The 22,845-nt window shown below is 39.5% G+C and overlaps 3 protein-coding genes across 4 annotated transcripts; 2 read left to right on the forward strand and 1 right to left on the reverse strand.

Moving 5' to 3' along the window:
- Nucleotides 1–30: 30 nt before the first annotated feature.
- Nucleotides 31–9,804, reverse strand: mideasa (mitotic deacetylase associated SANT domain protein a). Of its 2 annotated transcripts, none has more exons than XM_056765055.1 (13): nt 9,329–9,804; nt 6,679–8,061; nt 5,248–5,484; nt 4,832–5,150; nt 4,362–4,428; nt 4,121–4,263; nt 3,385–3,488; nt 2,751–2,826; nt 2,492–2,580; nt 1,830–1,952; nt 1,517–1,621; nt 1,211–1,413; nt 31–1,129 (listed from the first exon to the last, which is right to left on the reverse strand). In XM_056765055.1, exons 2-13 carry the CDS (start codon nt 8,044–8,046, stop codon nt 907–909), a joined length of 3,057 nt encoding a protein of 1,018 aa, XP_056621033.1. In that variant the 5' UTR covers nt 8,047–8,061; nt 9,329–9,804; the 3' UTR covers nt 31–906. The 2 variants fall into 2 exon arrangements, with proteins under 2 accessions (XP_056621033.1, XP_056621032.1); XM_056765054.1 differs by having other exon boundaries at nt 1,211–1,416.
- Nucleotides 9,805–10,669: 865 nt separating this feature from the next.
- On the forward strand, nt 10,670–14,610 carry slc35f6 (solute carrier family 35 member F6). The gene is made up of 6 exons (XM_056764360.1): nt 10,670–10,880; nt 11,744–11,816; nt 12,082–12,253; nt 12,373–12,588; nt 12,805–12,915; nt 13,131–14,610. Exons 1-6 carry the CDS (start codon nt 10,804–10,806, stop codon nt 13,595–13,597), a joined length of 1,116 nt encoding a protein of 371 aa, XP_056620338.1. The 5' UTR covers nt 10,670–10,803; the 3' UTR covers nt 13,598–14,610.
- Nucleotides 14,611–14,714: 104 nt separating this feature from the next.
- On the forward strand, nt 14,715–22,747 carry ttbk2b (tau tubulin kinase 2b). The gene is made up of 15 exons (XM_056764359.1): nt 14,715–14,889; nt 16,427–16,567; nt 16,920–17,067; nt 17,241–17,314; nt 17,415–17,555; nt 17,714–17,818; nt 18,131–18,196; nt 18,313–18,405; nt 18,503–18,628; nt 18,772–18,929; nt 19,025–19,220; nt 19,299–19,510; nt 19,590–20,058; nt 20,430–21,034; nt 21,162–22,747. Exons 2-15 carry the CDS (start codon nt 16,499–16,501, stop codon nt 21,481–21,483), a joined length of 2,784 nt encoding a protein of 927 aa, XP_056620337.1. The 5' UTR covers nt 14,715–14,889; nt 16,427–16,498; the 3' UTR covers nt 21,484–22,747.
- The last annotated feature ends 98 nt before the right edge of the window (nt 22,748–22,845 follow it).

Here is a 22,845-nt window from a genome sequence, read left to right on the forward strand (position 1 = left end):
TATTATGTTAAATAATACAAGAAAAAAGGGTTAAATTGGAAGTTTGTCTTTATTTGGCAGACATGTACAAAAAATACAGCAAACACAAAGCATGCTCACACTAGTCACCAAAGTGTAAAAAAATATCATATTTGTGAAAACTGGTTTGTGTTGTACAGACAATTGTGAATAAAAAAATGTGATTGTCTGATATACTGAATTATGGATGCAAGTTTCAATAAAAATCTCTTATTCTAAATTGTCCAATCCCTTTAAGTGCATTTAAAGAATAAATACACATTATTATATATTTAGAGTACTGAATATAAACACAAGCACACACATTGTGATCAATACAACATATTGTACACAGTATAATATACACAACATATATATATTCTGCATTATATACATTCAATCCACATAAAGTATTTCAGAGAATTTCAGTGTCCATGGCAGAATGTTTGCTTTGTTTCCTTGATTATTTGTTTAATATGTGCAATACATAAAGTTATAAAAATACAATCTTTAAGCATACAAAAACAGTTTTTGTTCCATATCAAAACCGAAGGAATATTCATTTCTGGAAAAGTTCACCAACAAATAGCCAAAATGTAGAAATTAGTTTTATGGTTATATTGTCCTTTAAAGTGGTTTAAACTCCTTTAAACAATATCAGACTAACATCCTTCCTTGCTTATAATCATTAAATAAGAGTGAAATTTAAAACTATATACCATAGGAACATTTTTGGTATAAAAATATTTTTTCTTGCAACTTATACAACAGAATCAAAACATAAAACAAGTCGGGCATTTCTGACACCACCATCTTTCCGAACATCCTCCCAGCTCATGAGTGTAAAAAGGGAGATGCAAATGTTACAAAACTAAAGTCAATCTGCTAGCAGCACAAAGGTAAAAACTCTCAGTGCCAATCTTCATCCTGCTCATCCTCGGGCTCTATAGAGCTCTCCTCAGCTCCACTGCTCTCTCCCTGCACTCCTTCTGCCTGTGCCTCCAGTGCCTTCTGTCTCAGTGTAGCTGCCGCCCGCTCCTCTTCCTCTCTCTGGCGCAGTGCTGCAGCCTTCTTCTCCTGCTCGGAATGACTCTTCATGTGAGCACTGCGGCTCTTTACTTTAGAAAACACCCTACAGACACGTAAAACACATTAGAGCGTATTACAGGGAACACAGACAAACTTTCAATAGCAGAAATTCAAGCTCACTCACCTAGTGCACTTCTTGCACGGGAAAATACCTTCTGGCTCTCCCTGACTTTTGTTGACAGTGGAGGCTCTGCTCTTCTTCCCTGCGCTGTCAGGTTTCTGAGGTGCAGGGGAAGGAGTCTTAAAGGCGGGTTGAACCGCTGGCTTCAGGCCAGAATTGTCCTCCACACAGCTGTTCTTCTGCTCCTCGTGAGGTGAGTCTGTCCTCTGCTGGACGAAGGTGTAAAGAGAATAATTGAAACACATTTACATGGTTATTTGGTTATGGTTCTTAAGTCATTACCTGGTTATTTGGTCATTTAATACTCACATTCTCATGTGTTTTAGACACATCTTTTGAACTGTCGTTCGCATTGTCTTGTTTTGCCACCTGTTGTCTATTATGAATTCCTTCCTCCTGCTGTTCTTGTTTGATCTGTTTTAGAAAAAAATAACAGACAGATAATACACATCTTTGAATTTAAACTATCAATCAAGTGTTATTTTTGTACATATATATTTTTTTAAATTTCATTATAAATACAATGGGGTCTAAAATGTGGGAGTTAACACAGAAGTTCACATAGAAGTCTTAACACCTTTTGAACAAATATTTACAAACAGTAAGCAATAAAAGCCTTTACCAAAGGAACCCTCTCCTCTGGGTCTAAAGGTCCGTATATAAGAGACCCATTGCGAGCAACCTTCACTTGTTTCTTATAGGTGTAGTAAAACTCCACACATTGTGCCACTGTCTTACTCCTCACCTGCCAAAACAAACATGTTATTTAGGATGAACGTCAATCATTTTCTAAATAACAGTACTTAACACTTTGGGGAGGAATAGTGATTATTTTTGTGATCTCATAACAAGTCTTTCTCTGAAAAAATTAACCATCAGGCTCAATTTTTAATATCAACCATTTTTTTAATAAATATAATTTGAAATACAAGATTTTCATGGCCATTTCCAACTCTCTTTTTTTGACACTGGCTGAACTGCAGTTTTGCTGTCAGGTCCATTACATTGTGCATTGATCCTTTTTTATTTTTCTCTCCCATTTTCCTCCGCAAAGAATATGGGCCAAACACAAAAAAGGACGCCTCTTACTGAATTTAAGTTTCTTGAAACATTGACCAGTTTTGTCAAATGTAATCTTAATTTAAATAATCTCAAATACATAATATTTAAATTATTTGAATAAGATTTTTGTTAACTAGAAGGAGACATAAGCCCATGAAAGCAAGGGGGCAGGGGCTGATTTTTAATTGTAAGAGCATTTAAGAAAAAAGGCAAGCTGCCTACCAGCTTCTGCACCAAGAAGAAATCTTTCCTGTAAGCAGAAATTCCCTTGTTGAAGTATTGTTTTTCGTCCACAGTCCAATAGTCTGACCCTGGTGAAATTTAACACACATGAATCTCTTTCTACCCGCTATAAAGCATTACAGATAACCTTCAACATAACAATCACTAAATAAAACACTCATGACTATAGATACTTGTCTATCAACAGCATACAGTATCCTAAAAAGTTTTGCAAGTTCTGTTTTAAATGATTTTTTACCTGCATAGCGGTAATTGCCCAAATGGTGGTTTACTGAGAAGACAGGATTCTCCATCAACATCATCTCTAGTGTTGCCTACAAGGACACAGATACATTTGTGGTTTCTCTGTCTCCGTAAAATAATGCACTTTAAGAACAACTATCAATCACAAACTTACAAAACCTCAAATAAATGTAATTTATTTTATACCAATGAACATGAAACCATACTATGACCTTTATGATACTCGTGTATAGACTGTTGCGTGACTGACCCCCAGTCAATTTCCGGTTTGCATTGGCTATATATAACTATTTATATTTTATTTAATTTATGTTTACATTCATTTGTATTAGCTTTAGTTTTAAAATTAAGTTTTGACGCATTTAAAGAAACCGTATGGTACAATGACATCTAGCTGTTGAGCTTGGTATCGCAGTCTAAATTCAAAATATTGGATGGATAAGTTTAGGCAAGAAACGGTTATTCGTGGTTTCTTTAAATTGTTAACAGAAATAGCCTACAGGCACTCTATTGTTTGTGAATGTGTACCGGAAGTTCAGTTGGGGTCACAAAAGTGCGCATGCGCAGTAACGTTTGTTTATGTTGCTAAGATGAAAACGTCTGTAGCAGTATCAGAGAGCTGTGCTCACCATGACATCACCCCTGCACTCATGCAGACAGTGCATGGCTAGTTCTGTGTTGGTTCCTCCTCCAGACAGGACACTGGAGCACACCAGATTCATCAGGTCATCAACTGGAAAACAACAAGGATTGGGATGAGATGGTCTGTGTCGAGGCACGTCTGAAGTTAATGTTTATGTCACATCCCGTCCACTCAAATGCCTCAAAGGGACAGTTTACCAAGTTGTTTCAAATCTGTAAATGTTTTTGGTAAAACTTACTTGAGCATTTTTGTATAATACTTTTTAAAAGTAGTTTAAATGTATTAATTATACCTTGGAATGCACCTTCTTTTGAGTTCAACAGAACAAATACATTAATAAAGCAGTTTTCACTATGGTAGTCAATGGTGGGCAAGAATTGTTTGGTAACTACTATTCTTCAATATATCATCTATATGAAATATATACAGATCTGGAACAACTTAAGGGTGAGCAAATGATGACAGAATTAACATTTTTGGGAGAACTGTTCCTTTAATTTCCTTAAGCATAGATGCATCCTTCACTGCCTCAAACAGTTCAGCAACATATTTTTTCACAACAGCAACATACACAAGACATGATGTTATGGTGCATTGAGAGTCTGAAATTGTTTTTCTTAAGAGGTCCCATCATAAAAAAGTGGCTGTCTGAGTTTTTTCAGCTGCAACACAGCTACATTCAGTTTGGGACACAAACATCAAGGATGGTCAAAGCAATTTACCTCTAGCATCCAGGGAGGGTGTAGAATCAGTCTCTGATAATGGAAGCCAAACCAAAGTGGCTTTGTGTTGGTCATTTTGGGAGATGGTCTGATCCTGTAGTTCTGGAATCTCAGCTTGATACCGAGAACCGATGTTAATGCGACTAAAAACAAAAGAGAAAAAAAAGCAGCATTAGCCAAGATACAAAAAAAGTGGACAGTGATTTTGTAAACAGTTTTTTTTAAAGAAGTCAGTGCTCACGGTTCAAGGCTGACAGGCGTTGCTTCTCCAATAAGCTGGGGTGCAGGAGGAGTGATATCGGAGCTAACTGGAATACAATGTTTAAAGTCATCAAAAGAGAAAAACATGTTGAAAGAAAAAAAAAAAACTGCAGAAGTCCCAACCTGATCTCACTGGAAGTAACTATTTTACAAGGTAGCTACTTTGTACAAATTTTTACTATGTGAATTATATAAAAAAATGCATGACTATTAGAAATAATGAAACACTGAAGCCCCTCCCCTAACCCCACCTCCTAAACTAAATAACAATGGTGTTAAAGCAAATTCTACTAAAATGCACAAATAAGATTGTAAACATTTATATTAATAGTTATAATTTCCAATGAGATTGTCTTGAAACTCCTGATCTTAACCAGGTATTAAGGACTTTTAATAAAAAGTGAATAACAAAAATAAAAAATTTCAATCTAAAAGAAACGTGAAACTCACTTGAACGCAGCAAACTTCTTGCGGCACTTCGGGGTGTCTGTGGGGGTGGCAGGATCTGGCTGCCCGCTGCCATGGAAGACAGGACGGCAGAAAAGTAGAGCCCAGAACCTTCACGCACAGGTGAAAGAATAGGCGGAGGAGTGTACGGGGGGATGATGCTCGCATGCTCAGGCAGACGAACTGGGGAGCGCAGGTTGCTTTGATAGGGGGTGATGCTGGAGTAGACAGAAGGGGCGATGAAAGTGAATGGTTTGGGAGGAGGTATGACCAGGGGCTCCGGCCGCGGGCGACGCCTGGATTTGTCTTCTTCCCCCTTGCCCTAAATCCAATACAAGTGACAGAAAGTTCATTCATCTTTAATAATTTAAACAAAAGCATGTAAATCATTTGAGAACCATTTCAGATTACTTGTGCACCTGGATGAAGTTCTCTAAACCAGAGTTCTTTAATGAATGTCGGCGTGCTACGATAACCGAAGGTTTACGCTCAGGCTGGTTCTGTGGTTCAGGAGTCTCGGAGGGATGTCGCACATCATCCGGGTGTGCAAAGGTGTCAGGGCCTTCCATCTGAGCTTGGCCTTTAGAAACGGGCACAGAGACTGGCATGACAAGGGGGACCATACCAGCTGGTCTAGCAGGGGCATTCTCCTCACTCTATTAACAGAAGATAAAGAGACAAAATGTATAACACCGACATGTAATAAAAAGGTTTGGAGATTTTTTTATATACCTAAAAATATTATTTATGTTGATGTTTCTTGTGCCTTGTAATTTTAATCGTTTTCTTACAACACTCTAATTCTATATATGATTATAACAATAGTTTCTCGCCAGTCATTTCACAAGCATTGTAGATTGGTTGCTATTGTGTAACATACAAACGTAACTTTGCACAAGAAACCTGCAGACACGATGAACACCATTAACTTAAAGCACCTTTACATTCCTTTACATAAAATATTATTTTCTTACAAATATCCTAAGAGAAATATTTTGAAGAGTGAATTCATACCATACGCTTTTTTGTGCAAGGCCTGGATCTGATGCGTGTTAGCAAACAGGCCGCTCCCAAGTTCAACTGAATAGATTTGTACAGAGTGTGGAATGTGTAGGTGTGTGGACATGCAGCATCTTACCAGACTGCTTTTCAGTGCTAAATAATTCAACTGTGCTACACAGTATATGACCAGGGTAGCCATAGGGCAAACACTGCTGTGAGCCAATTTTGTATTTTATGGTTTGATCCGATAATAAAAGTTGGTTCTGCTTGATTATAGAACCAGCAGTGGACGTTTTAAATTGTGTGTTGTTTCATAAGGTGCTTTAAACAACAAAACAACTTAGGAAACCAAAGCAGTTGATATAAGATTTAGGTTATTTGCTAAAATATGTAGGATCAATTTGTGAATAGAACAGACTTGTGTATAAATTGACTAGTTCTCGCCATAAATGTAGCCTTAGATGCTGGAATGGTGTCAAGAATGAAACAATAAATAAATAAAATATGTTAATTGTATATAATTTTAAAAACTTCAAACCCATATTTTCATGGCTACAATTGAATGGTTATGTAACGTATGAATATTTTTTTTTTTTAATACTGAATATATTCAACTTTTTTATTTGTATATGGTGAGAGCCAAATTAATAAAATAAAATAGGGTTTTCTAAGAACCTTAAGATAAAATTTTGACTTGGTACTTTAAAATCCTCTTCCAATGTCTAAAATGAATAAAATGTCTAGTAAAATATATTTTATAGACAGAGAATTTTCAGTAGTAAAAAGTCCTCAGTCATCTTATATAAGGACTTTATACATAGACATCCAGAATAATCTCACACACTCACTCGTGCTGGTAAAAACTCCATCTCTGAGGCCTTTTGCGCTAACGTCTCCAGGTTGATCTCTTTTGAGGCTCTCCGCCGTCTTTGGATGCTTTTGATAACCCCCACTGCAGGGTCCCGGACTCCGGCCACTCCTCCATTTGGGGCAGAAACACTGTCCCTAGATGTCTGGTTTTCTTCCGGACTGACACTATCTTTGGATAAGCGGCGCGAGCGGCGAGGGAGGACCTGACGTTTGCTTTGGGCCTCCTGCGGTTCTGGAATTGTCTTTACAGGACCAGAATCCGGGAAATTGGATGCCTGAGGAATTTGATGCTGTGGTGCAGGAGTTTGAGAGACAGTAAGCGGGGTCTGATGAGATAATGGACTCGATTCGATATTCCCCTGAGCACTCTCAGTCTGTTGTTTGCCTTGCTGGGTTTCTTGCGATGGTATAGATTCTGCTTGATGAAGCCCTTGTGTGTGCTGCTGCAGCTGCATCTGTTGCTGCATCTGTTCCTGCATTTTCTGCTGCTGTTGGTATTGCTGTTGAATGTGTTGCAGCCGTCGCTGCTGCTGAATTTGGTGTTGCTGTTGTTGGAACTGACGCATATGCATTTGCTGCATCTGATGCTGGTGATGCAGCTGATGCTGCTGCTGTTGCAACTGCAACACTTGCTGTTGTGTTTTTGGTTTCTCTACGTAATTCATATTTAAAGATGCATTGTTGCCTTGGTAAACTTGATGGAAGTCAGGTGCCTGGGGTTGCTTGGTATTTCCAAATGCCAATTGGAAGGGTTGCAGAGTGGGGTCCGGCATGTCGTGATGCATGCCTTGAAGTGGATATTGGAGTTCTGCAGGCCTGTGGCCCTGTTGTAGGGCCTGAAACTGAGCATGGTGCATTGCTGCCATTGAGTGATGATCCCACTCCTGCCCGGGAACTTGTGAGGTTTCTGGGTAAGACTGCGAAGATGCCGGGGAAAGCTTTTCTAACTTTAAAGCCTCCATCTCATGACCCGCCTTGTGAAAAGATCTAGGGTCATCCATACCACTAAGAGAAGGGCCAAAGTTTGGCGTCCACTTGGTCATGTTTGGAAGGCCCTGAAACCAGGCTGAGGTCTGCACCGGATCCTGATGCACCCACTTGACCGATCCAGCCTGCTGAAAATGTCCTCGGACCTGATATCCTTTATCAGATTTGAAAACGTTAGAGCCTTGGACCTCAGGGCTGGAATCCACCACGCACCCTGGAGTGTTCTGAGTTTGCTCCAGGCCAGGAGCTCCCACATTGTAAAACATTTCTCCCGAATGTTGCATTGATTCATTCATGGCTTCAACTTTCTGCTTGCTTATACTGTTTATGGTTCCCCTCTGATGTGGTGAGAGACTCATGGCAATGCTGGGACACTACAGAACAACAAAAAAACATGACAATATGGTCAATCACTACTTCTGAATGAAGGGTTGGGTGGGAACGTTTCTGGATGTAAAAGATTTGAGCAGGGCACATGTAGGATTTTATGTGGTCGGGATGCTCCCCTCCCCTCTCATCTCCTCTTGCTTTTAAACTGCAATTTGAAGGTGGTGTAAATATTAAAAAACCCAGTCATCCCTCAGTCAAAGGAAATGGTTTACAAAGGAAATAAAGATTTTTATTTAGATCTATATCACAATGAGAATTTCACTTTATATAACCGCTGTCTTAATTGTTTTCGAAAATCAGAGGTGAAAAAAATATATTTGTTTTAAATATCTGGCAACCAAACTTTAAACCACACGTGGGAAGTTGACAAATTTTCCCTACATGTGTCATGGTGTGACATAGCAATAATTTAGAAAACAAACTGCTAATACTATATAATATATTTATATCTATAATATAAAACAGCATAAGAAAGATTCTTATTCATTGTTAGTTTTTTATAAATGTGTGCAGTCGCACCACAGGACACACTGTATATTTAGTCAACTACTCTCTTACGATAATTAACATTTGCTTTACTACAGTAACCACATTTTAATGGTATTTATAGTAAAACCATAGTAACCTCAATTTTTGTTGTCTTCCTGCAATAAATAGTTTAACCTTAAAATATATGTAGTAACACAATGGCAATACAAATGGTAATCAATCAGCCATAATGTACATTAGTGCGGCCATTGTTCATTTATTTCAAAGAATATTTTTATTATATTCCTAAAATGAAGTTATGCATAATCTTGCAAAAATGACAAGACACTATCCGCACACTATACACTCCATGCTCTGTGCATGGCTATAGAGATCTACAACCAGGAAACCTCACATACACACAAATGCAGAAGGCCACGGCAGACAGCACGGGAGGGGCATGAAAAGTGCAATGCAAGACAACAAGAATTACAGGAAGTGAAGAGGGAAAGGGAGAAAGAGAAGGGGAGTGCGTGCAGGAGAGAGAGAACAAGCAGAACTACTTTTCGATCCATTGATGACCCCTCCCAAACCAGACTCTTGTCAACGATGAAAAAGTAGTTACAGCAACAAAATACGTACATGTATAAGCAATGTTGCACAAGCAAATCACCTTCCGCACTTCCCTATTTGTAAACGGAGTAATCTTGCACTTCTGTGATCTTTGCTCTTTAACGTGTCTTGAACGGTCGGTGTTATGAAAACAGACTGTAGAGTTCTTACCCTGTTGCAGTGTAGTTCTGACGTTTTCTTTACTGTTCAAGTTCAGATGACAGCAGTCAGTTGTTTGTAAAAGATCCAACCCTGGGCAAAGTCAACAGCGTGTACGATCATATCTACACACTGCGAACTGCCTGTCGTAAACGCCAAGACGTAGATGCGCGAACTGAATACGTCCAATTGTATAAGCAAATTGCATGTTGTAATCACCCAAAGGCCTTTCTATACGAAGACTGACAGATTTGACAACTTTTGTATCTAGACGGATATGAACTCCAAATGTAGTCAGCCAAATTAGTTTCCGTTCGTATTCTACCGTTTAAGCGGAGATTTGCTGATGCTGTTTGCAGACCCTCTAAAGTTCGCGGATCCTCTCGAAAAAAAGTCAATCCATTAAAGTTATTTATCAAAACAATACTTGGCGCCGCGCAGCCAATCGGCGTGTTTCAGATTGAAGGCGAGGCGACAGAAGGCGCAAATGCGCAACTTGTGATTGGATGAAGGAAGTTCTTGCGCACTGCTGGAATGTGTAATATTGAATTATTGATAACGTATGAGATAGAGGTGCCATTTTATACAGTAATAACATCCCAGTTTCACTATTACAGGATGCGTTGTCGGTGTAGTAATATTCGATCAAAAAAAAAAAAATCACACACAAAATACAAATCTGGGCTTTCTGTAATTTCGGGCAACACATGAGGGGGCGCTTTTCCGGACATGGATGAGTTTAAACCAGGACTTTACCTTTTAGTTAAATACAATATTTAAGTCAATTTACAAAAACACACTATAGATTTTAAGATATGTCAATTTTAATTGTTCGATCAAGACACCTCTAACATTTAAATTAGACTGGGACTAGATTTAAGCCCTGTCGGGGAAACCGCCCCTATAAAGTCTAAAATACAAGCTGATTTAAAGCCGCAACAATCTTTACACGACAAATAACGTGCAGTTGTGTTATTACCTCATTGAAGCCACGTGTTTATACCAAGATAAAGTCTATTCAATATTGTAGTATTTTATTTATTTTTTAGCTCTACTACAAGAAAAAAATGTGGTGGGTGTAAAGAACAGTATCTACAAAATTCACTGTTTGTGCCACATTCAGTGATGTTTATTTCCTTATTTGCAATATACTGTCATTCATTGTTGTTTTATATCAATACTATTTTAAAATAATTGCTGCTCCAGTTCTTTAACATAAGGCTTTATTGCTTATCCGATTCATATGTCATATTAGGACAAAGTATCTTCGCACTTTAGAGATGAAAATCTGCGGAAAATAATAGCGTCAGCTGATAGCGTCACGTGGTCGCTGTCATGTGATTTGCATACAGGCTCAACAGATTAGCTGAAGTCGTCACAGAGACACAGAGAGAGAGAGAGAGAGAGAGAGAGAGAGAGAGAAACAAAACAAAACTCAAGACATCTGAAGCGTCTGATGTTCACGATCACCCTGTCCAACACTCACCATGGCTTGGACAAAATATCAGCTCTTTCTCGCCGGTCTGATGCTCACCACGGGCTCTCTTAACACACTATCCGCGAAGTAAGCCTTCTCGCTATATATTGGTTTTGTTTACATGTGCTTTTTGCCTGTTTTTGTATGTTTGTAAGGCAGGCACATATATATGCTCTCTTCTTTAAGGCTAAAATACACTACGAGACTGTCAGTCTGGACTTGTTGCAGAAAGTCTGTGACAGTCTGCAGATTTGATTAGTTAATGTTTCTTTCGGAAACTTTGAAAAAGTCTGCAAGTTTATGATGTCTAGTTTAAAAAGAAATCTGTTCATATTTTAAAAGTCTTGTAGTGTATTCTCAAATGTATATGTGTAGAACAGATGACAAGACTTGACTCAAGTGCAATTGTGATTATCTGACAAGTCGTGACGTGCTAGAGGTGCACCATCAGCAATTTTGCCACAAAAATACGTATGACCGTTAGTCAGTCGAGATTGTGACATTTAGCAATTTGCAGTAGGCATCAAGTCATGTTCTCCATCAAGACAAGAAAACCGCCACAAATGTTTCAAAGTACATTATCCCTGTAAGACATGAGACACTTTGTGTCTTATACCCAAGCTTTCTCTCTAGACAGAGGAAATGTGATATCACATTTAATATCATATCTGCTCATAATCTGACATGAATGATAGTGTATGACATATTTTGGCATCAAATTTGAACAAGAGATGTGATATTACAGTGTTTATAGTCATATTATCTCTCCTTATGTCAGTCATGCTTTAACTCGGCTGTAAAAATGAATTATTGCACAAACGGTCAGTTACTTGTTACTTCCAACTGAAAGACAGAGATTTTATATAAAAAACAGAACCAAATGTTTTTACATTTTTAGTAAAGTTGTGTTATTATAAACATTAATAACAGATATCTGTTTAATATCCTAGATGGGCTGATATGTTCTCTGCACCTGGATGTAATGGTTCTCCAAAACATACCTTCTCACACCCCTTTGTACAGGTAATTATTTGTATCTGTTCTTTCCAAGGCAACGATACACAGTTCATGTCAAACTTCCCTCTCAGCACATTTAGTCTGAAGTTCTGAAAAAAAGAACAGAGAACTGAGAATATGTCTATATAACATCTTCGCCTATAGAGAACTAGTTTTGACTCACTCAGTTTCCTTCACTTCATGTTACTTTTCCCTTTCTCTGCCTATGCTCTTCCATACTCACGAATATCCTCATTTGTTTGGCTAATTCAAAAAAAAATCACCCCTCCAGGCTGTAGGAATGTTTCTAGGAGAGCTGTCCTGCCTGGTGGTGTTCCACATCCTCATTTGTTATGATCGACGCAGACCTGAACCCTCTATGGACCCAGGCCAAAGTTTCAACCCCCTCCTATTTCTCCCCCCTGCCCTTTGTGACATGATAGGGACGTCTATCATGTATATTGGTGAGTAAACCCACAAAGCACAGTATGTTGTTTTGTTGATAGTCTATACATTGATGGCATGTGTAGGAAGTTCCATTGTTGGGTTGTTATAAAACTCTCCTCTTTCTTTGTGTGTCTAGCTCTTAACATGACCAGCGCATCCAGTTTCCAGATGTTGAGAGGAGCTGTGATCATCTTCACCGGACTTCTGTCCGTATCATTTTTAGGACGACGACTGGAGCCCAGCCAGTGGATTGGGATCCTAGTCACGATCCTTGGTCTGGTGGTGGTTGGACTGGCTGACTTTGTGAGCGGCCATGGAGATGACAGTCACAAGCTCAGTGAAGTCATCACAGGTAATGAGTGCTAAATGTTTTTAATCATGTGGTTGTTCAAAACAAACTTTGGGGAAATAAGACAATCAGATTGAGGATAATAAAGAAGTGAACTTGTCATTTCAAACCCTGTCATCTCAGACATGATTTGTTTATCACAGTATTGTTTTTTCTTTGTTGCTTGATTGTTTCTTACAATCTGATAGGGCTCAATGTTATTTGATCTTTGTGTTATAGGAGATCTTTTGATCATCATGGCACAGATTATTGTGGCAGTCCAGATGGTCCTGGAGGAGAAGTTTGTTTACAAACACAATGTACATCCCCTAAAGGCTGTTGGGACTGAGGGTAAAGTCATTTTAATCATTTGTCATATAATGTGTTATTAGCCAGGGACCATTTTGATCCAAGTCTATTGATGCTGAATGGTAATAGTCACAAATTATGGTAAATCAAGTTAAGAGAAAACATAGAAAAACATTCCAAAAACTAGAATTTTAAATTATAAAGTTCAAATGTTAATTTGATATTTTACATTTATTCATTCTGTCTCTTTCCATCAGGTTTTTTTGGATTTGTTATCCTCTCTCTCCTCCTCATTCCGATGTTCTATATCCACGTTGGCAATTTTGCCGATAACCCACGTCAGGTCCTCGAGGACGCGCTGGATGCTTTCTGTCAGATTGGCCACAAGCCTCTCATCTTGTTAGCACTGCTGGGCAACACTGTGAGCATCGCCTTCTTCAATTTTGCGGGCATCAGCGTCACCAAGGAGATTAGCGCCACCACACGCATGGTGCTGGACAGTCTGCGTACTCTAGTCATATGGGTTGTAAGTTTGGCGCTCGGTTGGGAGAAATTCCTCGGCCTGCAGATCCTGGGCTTCATTATTCTTCTTGTGGGTACGGCGCTGTACAATGGACTCCACAAGCCTTTGATTGCCAAGCTGACATGCTGCTCTGGACCGCAGAGAGCAGAAGAGGAGGATGCGACAGAAAGAGAGGGACTTCTTGGTAGAGAGGACAGCTAATACTGGACAGTGAAGAAATGTTGGCCTTGTGTGTTAAGACAGTGGGGGCCTTTGCGGTTTGCTCTGTCTTAACCTATTTTACGCACAACAATGAAGTGAATCGTAGTAATTAGTCTTTCTCTGTCAAATCAGATGGCAGGAACAGCATGAGTCAATCACATTTTGGTATATTTTTAAACAACCCTGAGATGTCATGGGAACCAAAGCCCTTTACCATACCACTACTTATTATTAACGCATTTTCAGGGTGTCTTTTAACTGTAAAAATAAGTGATGCTTAGATTTTAAAAATGGATTTACAGTCAAATCATTACTTTTAAAAAGGGATGTTAATATTTTTATTACAATTATACTGACTCAGAACAGAATGTGGTATTTAATTTAGTTTTTAATCAGTTTTATTTTTTATTTGTTTTAGAAACCATTAGCTTTTCATATGATTTGCTGCTGTTGGAAGTACATGCCCTATTATTTTTATTTTTGTGTACTGACATCCTCGTTTGTGGATTGTTTTATTTGTTGAAAATTAACAAATGCACATTTAAAAATACCATGTTTCATTTTTACATGGTAAGATATGAAGAATCACAAAAAAGTTTTTTAATTCTGTAAATTTCTCACACATTCTCTTTAAAAGCATTTATGCATGCATTATTTTGTTACATTTCATGGATGTGGAAAGACTGTTTTTACTAAATGTTAGTTCTAAAAGAAATTACATGTAATGCATGTATGTCATTCATTTTATTATACATGTGTAACAAAGACCACCGCCTGTTTCTGAGTAGTTTTTACTTTATTAATGCCACAATGAAGATATGACAGTGTTGTGTTTTTTGTTATGTTATGGCTGTGTTTTTTTACTTTAAAATTGACGTAAAATATCAGTCAAGCACAACAAAGATTAGCTGTAAAACAAATAATTTATATTTGATTTTCAGTGTAATTAATATGTAAATTAACGTTTGATCCTAAGATCAGATACGTAATTAAAAGACAAATTCTGGCCTTTATTTCCTTTTTTTGTATTATTATTTGTTTTCTTCCAAACGATTTTTGTAATGGAAAAACATTTCACAGAGCATGACGTCACACATCGGTACACACGCGCAGTCATCTAGCCGCCGCTACCGCTGAGACTGCGATAGACAACGCGCGTTTCAATCTATACTTTGTGCCTGAAAACGATATGGGATTATTATGTGCAACATTTCCTATCACCATGGCCTGTGAAACCGAAAGCGGCATTTTAAAGTCTTTGGAAACAGCTCGCACCTCGGGCGCAGAGAGAGGTAATATACACACCGGGAACGTGAACAAGCGGCGTGCTAGTCCGCATCATTAGCGGGATTACAGCTGTCACAACATTGGGTTGCTACGTTGTTTTTGGAAGAGTAACATTAACCGCGCAACCTTTTATTTACATTAAGTTACATCTATGTTGTTCGGGTTGTCTAAGCAGCTCGCGCGTTATGGCTTCAATGCGCTATTTCATTCAGTGTTTTTGGTCCGGTTGATGCTTTAGCTTTAGCCTGTGTCCTCCAAAACATCTTTCCTGTGTATCACTGGATGCGGAAAGGACAGAGTAAGCCTTAACCAAGATGTAGGAAGCGGCTCTTTGATTCAGCATAGCTTGGGGTTGTTGACCTAAAATATCTAGAACAGATTGCTGTAAACATCCAAGCTGATAAAGACAATTGTTATAGGCCGTCCTCAAATGAACTCCATTATATCATGAACAGTCCTGCATGTTATTGTAGTAGGTTTGGACTATTGTAGTCAGGCTGGAGAAAAAAAATGCTGATATTGTTAGTTTACTAGAGATTGTATGACAAAGAGATTTAAACCTTATAACAGGACCGCATCTTTGCAGCAGTTTTGCTGAGGCACTGCATTGCAAGGTTCATAAATCATTCATTTATGTTTCAGACCATAATAAAACATTTTTTTAGACGAAATTGATTTGTTATTTGATTATATTCTGTTAATACTGTTTTTTTAGTAAAACCGTTCTTGTGTGTTGTAAAATGTCTGTAAATTGGTAACTTATATATTATTGCATTTGGGCTGCAACGTTTTCCCTAAGTGCATCATTTCTGTTTAGAACTTATTAGGGTTTTCCAATATAAACAGGTCTTCTGTCACATTACTAAATAAAACATATATTTTGTAGCTCTTTTGAAGTCTTGTGATGTGGATTATACAAGATGTTATGTTTGAGTCACTGTCTTGCAGATCAGGTGAATTGTAATCTTTATTTCAGGCCTACACTAAGCCTGTTCCATAAGGATTTGACTGTATTTAGCTCCATCAATTTTTCCCTGCAGTCTAGCTGTGACAGTCAAAAAGAATCAGGCTGGGTTCTTATCTTGCTTATTCAGCTCGAAGGACATCCTCAGCCCCGGTCAGATTCAGGCAGGGTGCCTTTAGTTTATATAGAGCCCACCAGTACATTCACTTTATAAAATGTGGGTTTCATTATTATAGTTTGTCATAGTTTGAAACATTAACACATGAGTTCAGTAAATTCTACTGCCAGTTATTATTGATATTTTACAAGTACATTTAAATGCTATACATTTGTTTCTGACTATGTGCAATCCCCTGGGATCGAACCCATGATCCTGGCAGATTAAATTTCATGAATTATCCAGTTTATTATTAACATTTTATTTATACATTTGACAGACACTTTTATCCAAAGTAAAATACAGCACATTTTTGTGTTGTCAGTATGTGTTTTTTGGGCACATACTGTATGCTAACATAACGCTCTCTACCTATTTAGCTAAAGAAACTTTAATTGAATTCTCTACCTTTGGTCTTCAGTGAGGGACCAGGCCCACTGATGTGAGGTGTGGAGCATCTCTGAGTGCGCTCGGTCCACTCTGGAGCATCAGGATGAGTGGAACAGGAGAGCAGACTGATATTTTGGCCGTGGGGAGCATGGTGCGGGAGCGATGGAGAGTGGTGAGTTCCTTAAAAGAGACACAGAATTGTGAATTAGGCTAATTGGGCACCTGGGGAAAAAGCACAGTAAGTATCAAAGGGTGTGTATCAGTGAATTCTAATGATTTCACATTTAGTTTCACATACATTTTTTTGGCTTGTCATCCGATACACTGTAAGTGCTGACATCAGCACAAAAATGATACAGCTTGATGACAGTTAATCACATGACACAGCATTTGGAAAAAGTTTCAGACCAGTTTGAAAGGAATTATTTAATGTTTGCTCAGAACTGTCATGGAACATCTGTGCTGTGATGGGCTATAAAAGAATTATGAGGATGTCATTCATTCAAGTTTGCTTTGTTGTCTAGCTGAAGAAGATTGGCGGGGGTGGTTTTGGTGAGATTTATGAAGTCTTGGACCAGGTGAACCAGGTCAGTGTGGCTTTGAAAGTGGAGTCTGCACAGCAACCCAAACAGGTCCTGAAGATGGAAGTAGCGGTTCTGAAAAGGCTTCAGGGTAACGGCACAACAACACTTTTATTCTTTTCTTTCTGAGAGTGATAAGAAGTTGTTGATTTTTTGGAACATTAAGACATAGTCTTACCTGACCAAGTTTTTTCATTAAGTGTAACTAAAATTCTACAGTCAGACTGGATTGATCTAAAATACATAAATTATTTGATGTCTCAGGTAAAGACCATGTTTGCCGATTTGTCGGGTGTGGCCGCAATGACAGGTTCAATTACGTGGTAATGGAGCTTCAGGTAGGGGACCTGATTATTAATTATTTTCGGAACAATCGAACAGAATTCATAAGAACAAAACAATCTGACGTGATGCTTGACTCTTAACATTGAACCAAAGGGAAGAAATTTGGCAGACCTTCGACGCACCATGGCTCACGGCACGTTCACCGTGTCCACCACACTCAGGCTGGGCAGACAAATTTTAGAAGCCATCGAGAGCATCCACTCTGTGGGCTTCCTACACAGAGACATCAAACCGGTAAGACTGCTCTGTTGATGAGACACTGAGTGTGCTCTCTCACAAATGGGCGCTTTTAACTTGGATAATAATTAATGTGTTCTCAGGGATTCTATTAGGTTGTTTATTTTGCCTAATAAAATAATCTGGCTGAGATCTAACCTTTGTTTTTCAAATAGTCCAACTTCGCAATGGGTCGGCTAGCCAGCACGTGCCGAACCTGTTACATGCTCGATTTTGGTTTGGCACGCCAGTTTACAAATTCAAGTCAAGAAGTTCGTCCAGTGAGTAATTGCAAATTAAGAGTTTGGTTACAAAATAAGATAACTCTGTTTTTATAAATTGTAAAAAAAATCATGTTTTTATTATGTTATCATGTTTTTCTTGTGTTTTCTTTTTGTTACTTGGCTGTATTTTTTGAGTAATTATGGCTTAAATGAAAACAAACTTACTGTAGTTTGATTTATATTAATGGGAATGCACAATAAAAAAACATGATTTTTGAAAAGACAGAAATCTTCAAATGTTTTTAAAGTTATATTTATAAAACCCCAAGAATGCTATTGCAATAGTGTGATGATGTTTAATTTTTTTAGCCACGCCCAGTGGCAGGGTTCAGAGGCACCGTCCGTTATGCTTCAGTTAATGCCCACAAGAACAAGGTAATTTATAAATCACTCTTTTCATATTTTTGGGCAGTTGAGCATCCTTTACATGGATTATAATGCTCATTCGTGTGGTACTTAACTAAATAGTCTATCATGCTTCCTTTGTTTAGGAAATGGGTCGACACGATGATCTGTGGTCTTTATTCTATATGCTTGTGGAGTTCATGGTGGGCCAGCTACCCTGGAGAAAAGTCAAGGACAAAGTACGTTCTGCTCCAGTCATAACATTCCATGTATACGAGTTTGGCTGGTGTTTGCTTAAGTGAACTGATCTCATTTGGGTTTTTGCTGTAATAATAGGAACAGGTGGGAAATATGAAGGAGACTTACAATCATCGCCTCATGCTCAAGCACCTCCCAGATGAGTTTAGTGTTTTCCTTGATCATATCTCCAATCTGGACTACTACACAAAACCAGATTATCAGGTACTACTTATGCTTTTAACACATGTATTTTTTATGTGTGAGCATAATCTAATATGAATCTAATGACATGGTCTTTAGGTGCATATACAGTATGTATAAATAATATTATAAAATAACAACACACTATTATTTGTGTGCTGCAGCTCCTTATGTCAGTCTTTGACAACAGTATGAAGAGCTGTAATGTGGTGGAAAACGACTCCTATGACTGGGAGAGAACAGATTCAGATGACACACTTAATGTTGGAACCCTGGCAACCACTGCCCAGCAGCTGACCCGTCTCACACCTGCATACATGGGGTAGATCTCCAACCGCTACAGCACAACACACAGAATTCATATTTCTACCAATTTGTGAACTGTTTAATAAACGGTCGACTTTCATTCCCCCCTAGTATGGCCAATGCCTCAGTGATCCCAGGTGATCTGCAGCGTGAGAACACAGAGGACGTCCTTCAAGGTGAGCGCCTCAGCGAGGCTGATAATTGCACGCCCATCCCAACTCAGCCTGCGCAGGAAACAGAGATATGGGAGGATGTGGAGCACAGCCGCGATCGAAACCTCAACCATGTTCAGCCGCTGATCAGAAAGGTAATGGAAAAAGAAAAAAATTATTCAGATGGGGTGACTGCTAGAGATGCTCATGAGTTTTTTGCGTGTCTGATTCAGGTGGCTAGCGAGGAGGAGCGAAGCAAAGAGGGCAACCAGAGCCCCAACAGTGGGTCCATCCAGGGGTCTCCCAGACGGGTGCGCTCTGAGACTTTGCTCATTGACCGCGTGGCTCCTTTGCTTAGACGGATGCGGCACAGCCAGAGCATGGGACTGGACAAAAGATTGACCCCTGAGCCTAAACCCACCATTGAACGCTTCTTAGAAGCCTAGTCAGTATAAAACACTCTCTTGTGTTTATTATAAATGTCAATTGTCAGTTTTAAGACTTCACCTCTTTTCATTGTGTAGTTTAGGGAAGCAACGGGGCTGCCTGCCCCAGGACAGGGCTGTGTGTCGGGTTGAGCAGGGCTCCTTGGAGGACGAGGAAGGGGCAGCCAGCAGCGGTTACGTGGCCGTCAACCTCAGCCCGGTCCCCCAAGAGGGTGACTCTCAGGAGTGGGTCCTTGTGGAGCTTGAAGGCGGAAGCGGTTCAGCTGGATCTAAACCTGATGAGGAAGAACGCTCAGGGATCTCCCCACGCTCCTGCAGCCCTCTTGCCCTTCCTCGCACCTGGTCTGACCCTCTGCCCCAGCACACCAGTAGCCTGGGCGGAGAGTTCCAGGCAGGTGCATGCCACACTGGACCTCCGTTCTCCCGGTTACAGGGCTTGCCTGGTTTGCCTGGCGTAACCGGACTATCTGGGCTGTCTGGATTGAGAAGATTGCCCACAATCCAGCCTGCATCGATGGTCCACCACAACAGGACTCATCTTGAGCAGGTAAGTGTCTTGCCTAAAAATCTGCAACTTTCAGTTAACATTCTAAGGACACTACACTGTAAATGATGTCATCAGAGTTCTTTGTGTGACAAACAGTAAAGCAGTAAGCAGTGATTGTTTATGGGTGCATTTCAGTGGTTGCATTCAGTATCACTGTGTTGGATTTTGGCCAGCAGCAGCGAATTACATATTACACTATATCAAAAACATCAGTGGACAGAGTGAATCTGACACAAAGCTCTAAACACAGCCAAAATATGGCCTCTGGGGAAATATCATACGCCTAGGAAAAGGACTAGCATGAAAAAATTCTATTTTCCCTGCAGAGCTCCATTTATAATGCCTTGTCTCTAATACTGTTTCCGTTACAGTCATTCAATGCTGTGCTACAGTCCGTCCAGCCTCCGCAGAAGATAGATGAATCTAAGCTTGACAACCTGTCATGCCCCACAGAAAAAGAGCACAACCACGTGCCGGCTAAAAGCCACATTCTTGCAGATGAAAACTTTGCATCTGTTAAGGCCTCTGAGAAGGATGTGGAGAGTGACTCTGGCTGTCCTAATGGAGGACCTTCTTCAACCCCTAACCAGGTAGAGACAACTGGACACAGTGTTGATGCGGTTCCGTCATCCCCTCGTGATCTCTCCCCCCGAGCCAGTCGCATACCGGTCCGTGACCTGGACTCTCCCACCCGCAGGGGTTTTCCGGCTCCGCTTTCCCCTTCCTTTTCATTTTCGTGCGAGCACTTCCCCTCGGCTATGCTCCGCGACAAGTTCACCTTCCCCGCCAGCTCCCGGGGGTCTGACTGGCAAGGGGAGGAGCCACTGTCGTTATCGTCTTCTTCAGGCCCTTTGTCAAGCAGGAGTAAGATTCCGAGACCCATTAGCCCCACTCTTGTGCCGGAACAGCTATCTACTCGATTCATTCCTCGGCCGCCACCAGGAAAACCACCCCTTCGCACAGGTAGCGAAAACAGGTGAGAGAATTTTTTACTGTTAGCTGTCCCATTGGACGTGATAGATGATTGATTGATTGATTTATTATTGAAACCCAGCTAGCTTAACCGATAACAGTGTGTGTTAATGGGTTATTCTCTGTACCAGACGTAGACGCTACCGCATTCGGGCTAGCAGCACCGGCGACGCAGATCTTCTGGACAACCTCACTCAGCTTATGCAGGAGCGAGGTGGCATGGCCGTCAGCTCCTCCTCTCGTTACCAACAAGCCACCTCCTCTTCTCTTCAGCGCTCGCTAAGCTCCTCCCCTTCCCACTTTGAGGGCGGTCAGAGCCAGTCACCAAGTAGCTGTTCAGCCTCCCCGCCTCCCAGAATCAGTGACTTGCGACTGCATCATGGGTCAGGGCATTGCGGCAGAGTCAGAGCTGGAAGTCTTGAGAGCAAAGCCACAGCCAAAATTAGCAAATAAAGAGAAAAACATGCACCTGATGGTGAAAGAAATGTGATTTCAAGTAGCTTTTAAGGTCAATATTAAGCCTGATGAACTGTAGCTTTTTTACAAGCGTTGTTTTGACAGAGAGGGAATACAAACAGGTATTCGGCAGTTGAACCTGTGATATTGGTTGTAATTACTTGAAAGCATTATGTTTTTGTCATTTAATCAAATATTATCAACTGTAACTTTCACCCACAAAAGTAAGCCATTGCATTGCATTTCTTTAGGATCATTTTAATTTATTTTTTACACTACATATGGTTTGTGCCAAATAATCATTTTTCCATGTTTTATTTGTAAAGTATGAGATCTGTCGTTTTTGTTACATTTAAACAATTTGCGGTCACTACAAGTGAGTGTTGTCAATGAGTCTTACAGTAACTCATTGTACTCTTTCAAACAGATGCACGTTTCAGGATTTGTGGGTGCAGCATATCCAACTCTAGCCTTACATTTTTTTTACTACATTTTATAATTTTGTTTTATAATAATTTGTCACAATTAAGTCAAATTTTAATTCCACATTTCGGTCGATAGCTATCTATACAAATAATATCAATTATGTATAGATACATATGGTCCAAGCAAGCATGTGTATATATGTATTTCAGGGAATGTATGTACTTTAAACTGTATCATCTATAGAATGTATTTATTTATTTATTGGATGTGTTAACTGTACCTGACAATGTAGCTTTATTACTTGCTACTGAGTGAATTTGCCATCACGTTAAGGGTCAGCAACCTTGCAATTGCCAAGTATAATCTCCTCCATGCCTGTTATATCATACTAACACAGTCACTGTATAAAGTCATAACAACAATAAGAAATGTACTGACAGTGAAACAAGGAACCCTTAAACAGAGCAAGGAACTCTTAATCCACAACACTATAATCCCATTAACATAGTACTTGAAAACATCTGCAAGATGTGATCTGTGTGATAGATTGGCTGTCTATGACAAGATGGTTTGCGGTTTTTGGGACTTCAGTCTGATGAGTACAAGGCCCATGAAGATGTACAGGGAAAAGGATTGTGGGTACTTGCTCATTAACACAATTTAGAATTCATTGTGTGCTTTTCCACTAGATTAGTTGTTTGGTTCTGGTTTGTCTGGAAGTACATTTACTTCAAACGCATCAGTATAGACACATAACAATGTTATGATGGCGTGCATTTTATGAATTGTACATAACTTAGACTGTATATAGATATAAATATATTAAGAAACTCCACATCATGCTTCATGTACTGTATTTTTCAATCATGCAAAACATGTCACTATGTTGGAATGTATATGTATTCATATTAATGGAATAAATGAGTACTCTTT

Source organism: Triplophysa dalaica, chromosome 13 (genome assembly GCF_015846415.1).
Source record: "Triplophysa dalaica isolate WHDGS20190420 chromosome 13, ASM1584641v1, whole genome shotgun sequence".
Lineage (NCBI taxonomy): Eukaryota > Metazoa > Chordata > Actinopteri > Cypriniformes > Nemacheilidae > Triplophysa > Triplophysa dalaica.

Coding starts and splice junctions, on each gene's coding strand:
- mideasa (XM_056765054.1), bottom strand. CDS start 8,046: ATGAGTCTCTCACCACATCAGAGGGGAACCATAAACAGTATAAGCAAG. Junction 5,151..5,247: donor GTTTAGAGAACTTCATCCAG/GTGCACAAGTAA, acceptor TATTGGATTTAG/GGCAAGGGGGAAGAAGACAA. Junction 2,827..3,384: donor AGTGCAGGGGTGATGTCATG/GTGAGCACAGCT, acceptor GTGTCCTTGTAG/GCAACACTAGAGATGATGTT.
- slc35f6 (XM_056764360.1), top strand. CDS start 10,804: ATGGCTTGGACAAAATATCAGCTCTTTCTCGCCGGTCTGATGCTCACC. Junction 10,881..11,743: donor CTTAACACACTATCCGCGAA/GTAAGCCTTCTC, acceptor TTAATATCCTAG/ATGGGCTGATATGTTCTCTG. Junction 12,916..13,130: donor AAAGGCTGTTGGGACTGAGG/GTAAAGTCATTT, acceptor TCTTTCCATCAG/GTTTTTTTGGATTTGTTATC.
- ttbk2b (XM_056764359.1), top strand. CDS start 16,499: ATGAGTGGAACAGGAGAGCAGACTGATATTTTGGCCGTGGGGAGCATG. Junction 16,568..16,919: donor TGCGGGAGCGATGGAGAGTG/GTGAGTTCCTTA, acceptor TTTGTTGTCTAG/CTGAAGAAGATTGGCGGGGG. Junction 18,406..18,502: donor GGAGAAAAGTCAAGGACAAA/GTACGTTCTGCT, acceptor CTGTAATAATAG/GAACAGGTGGGAAATATGAA.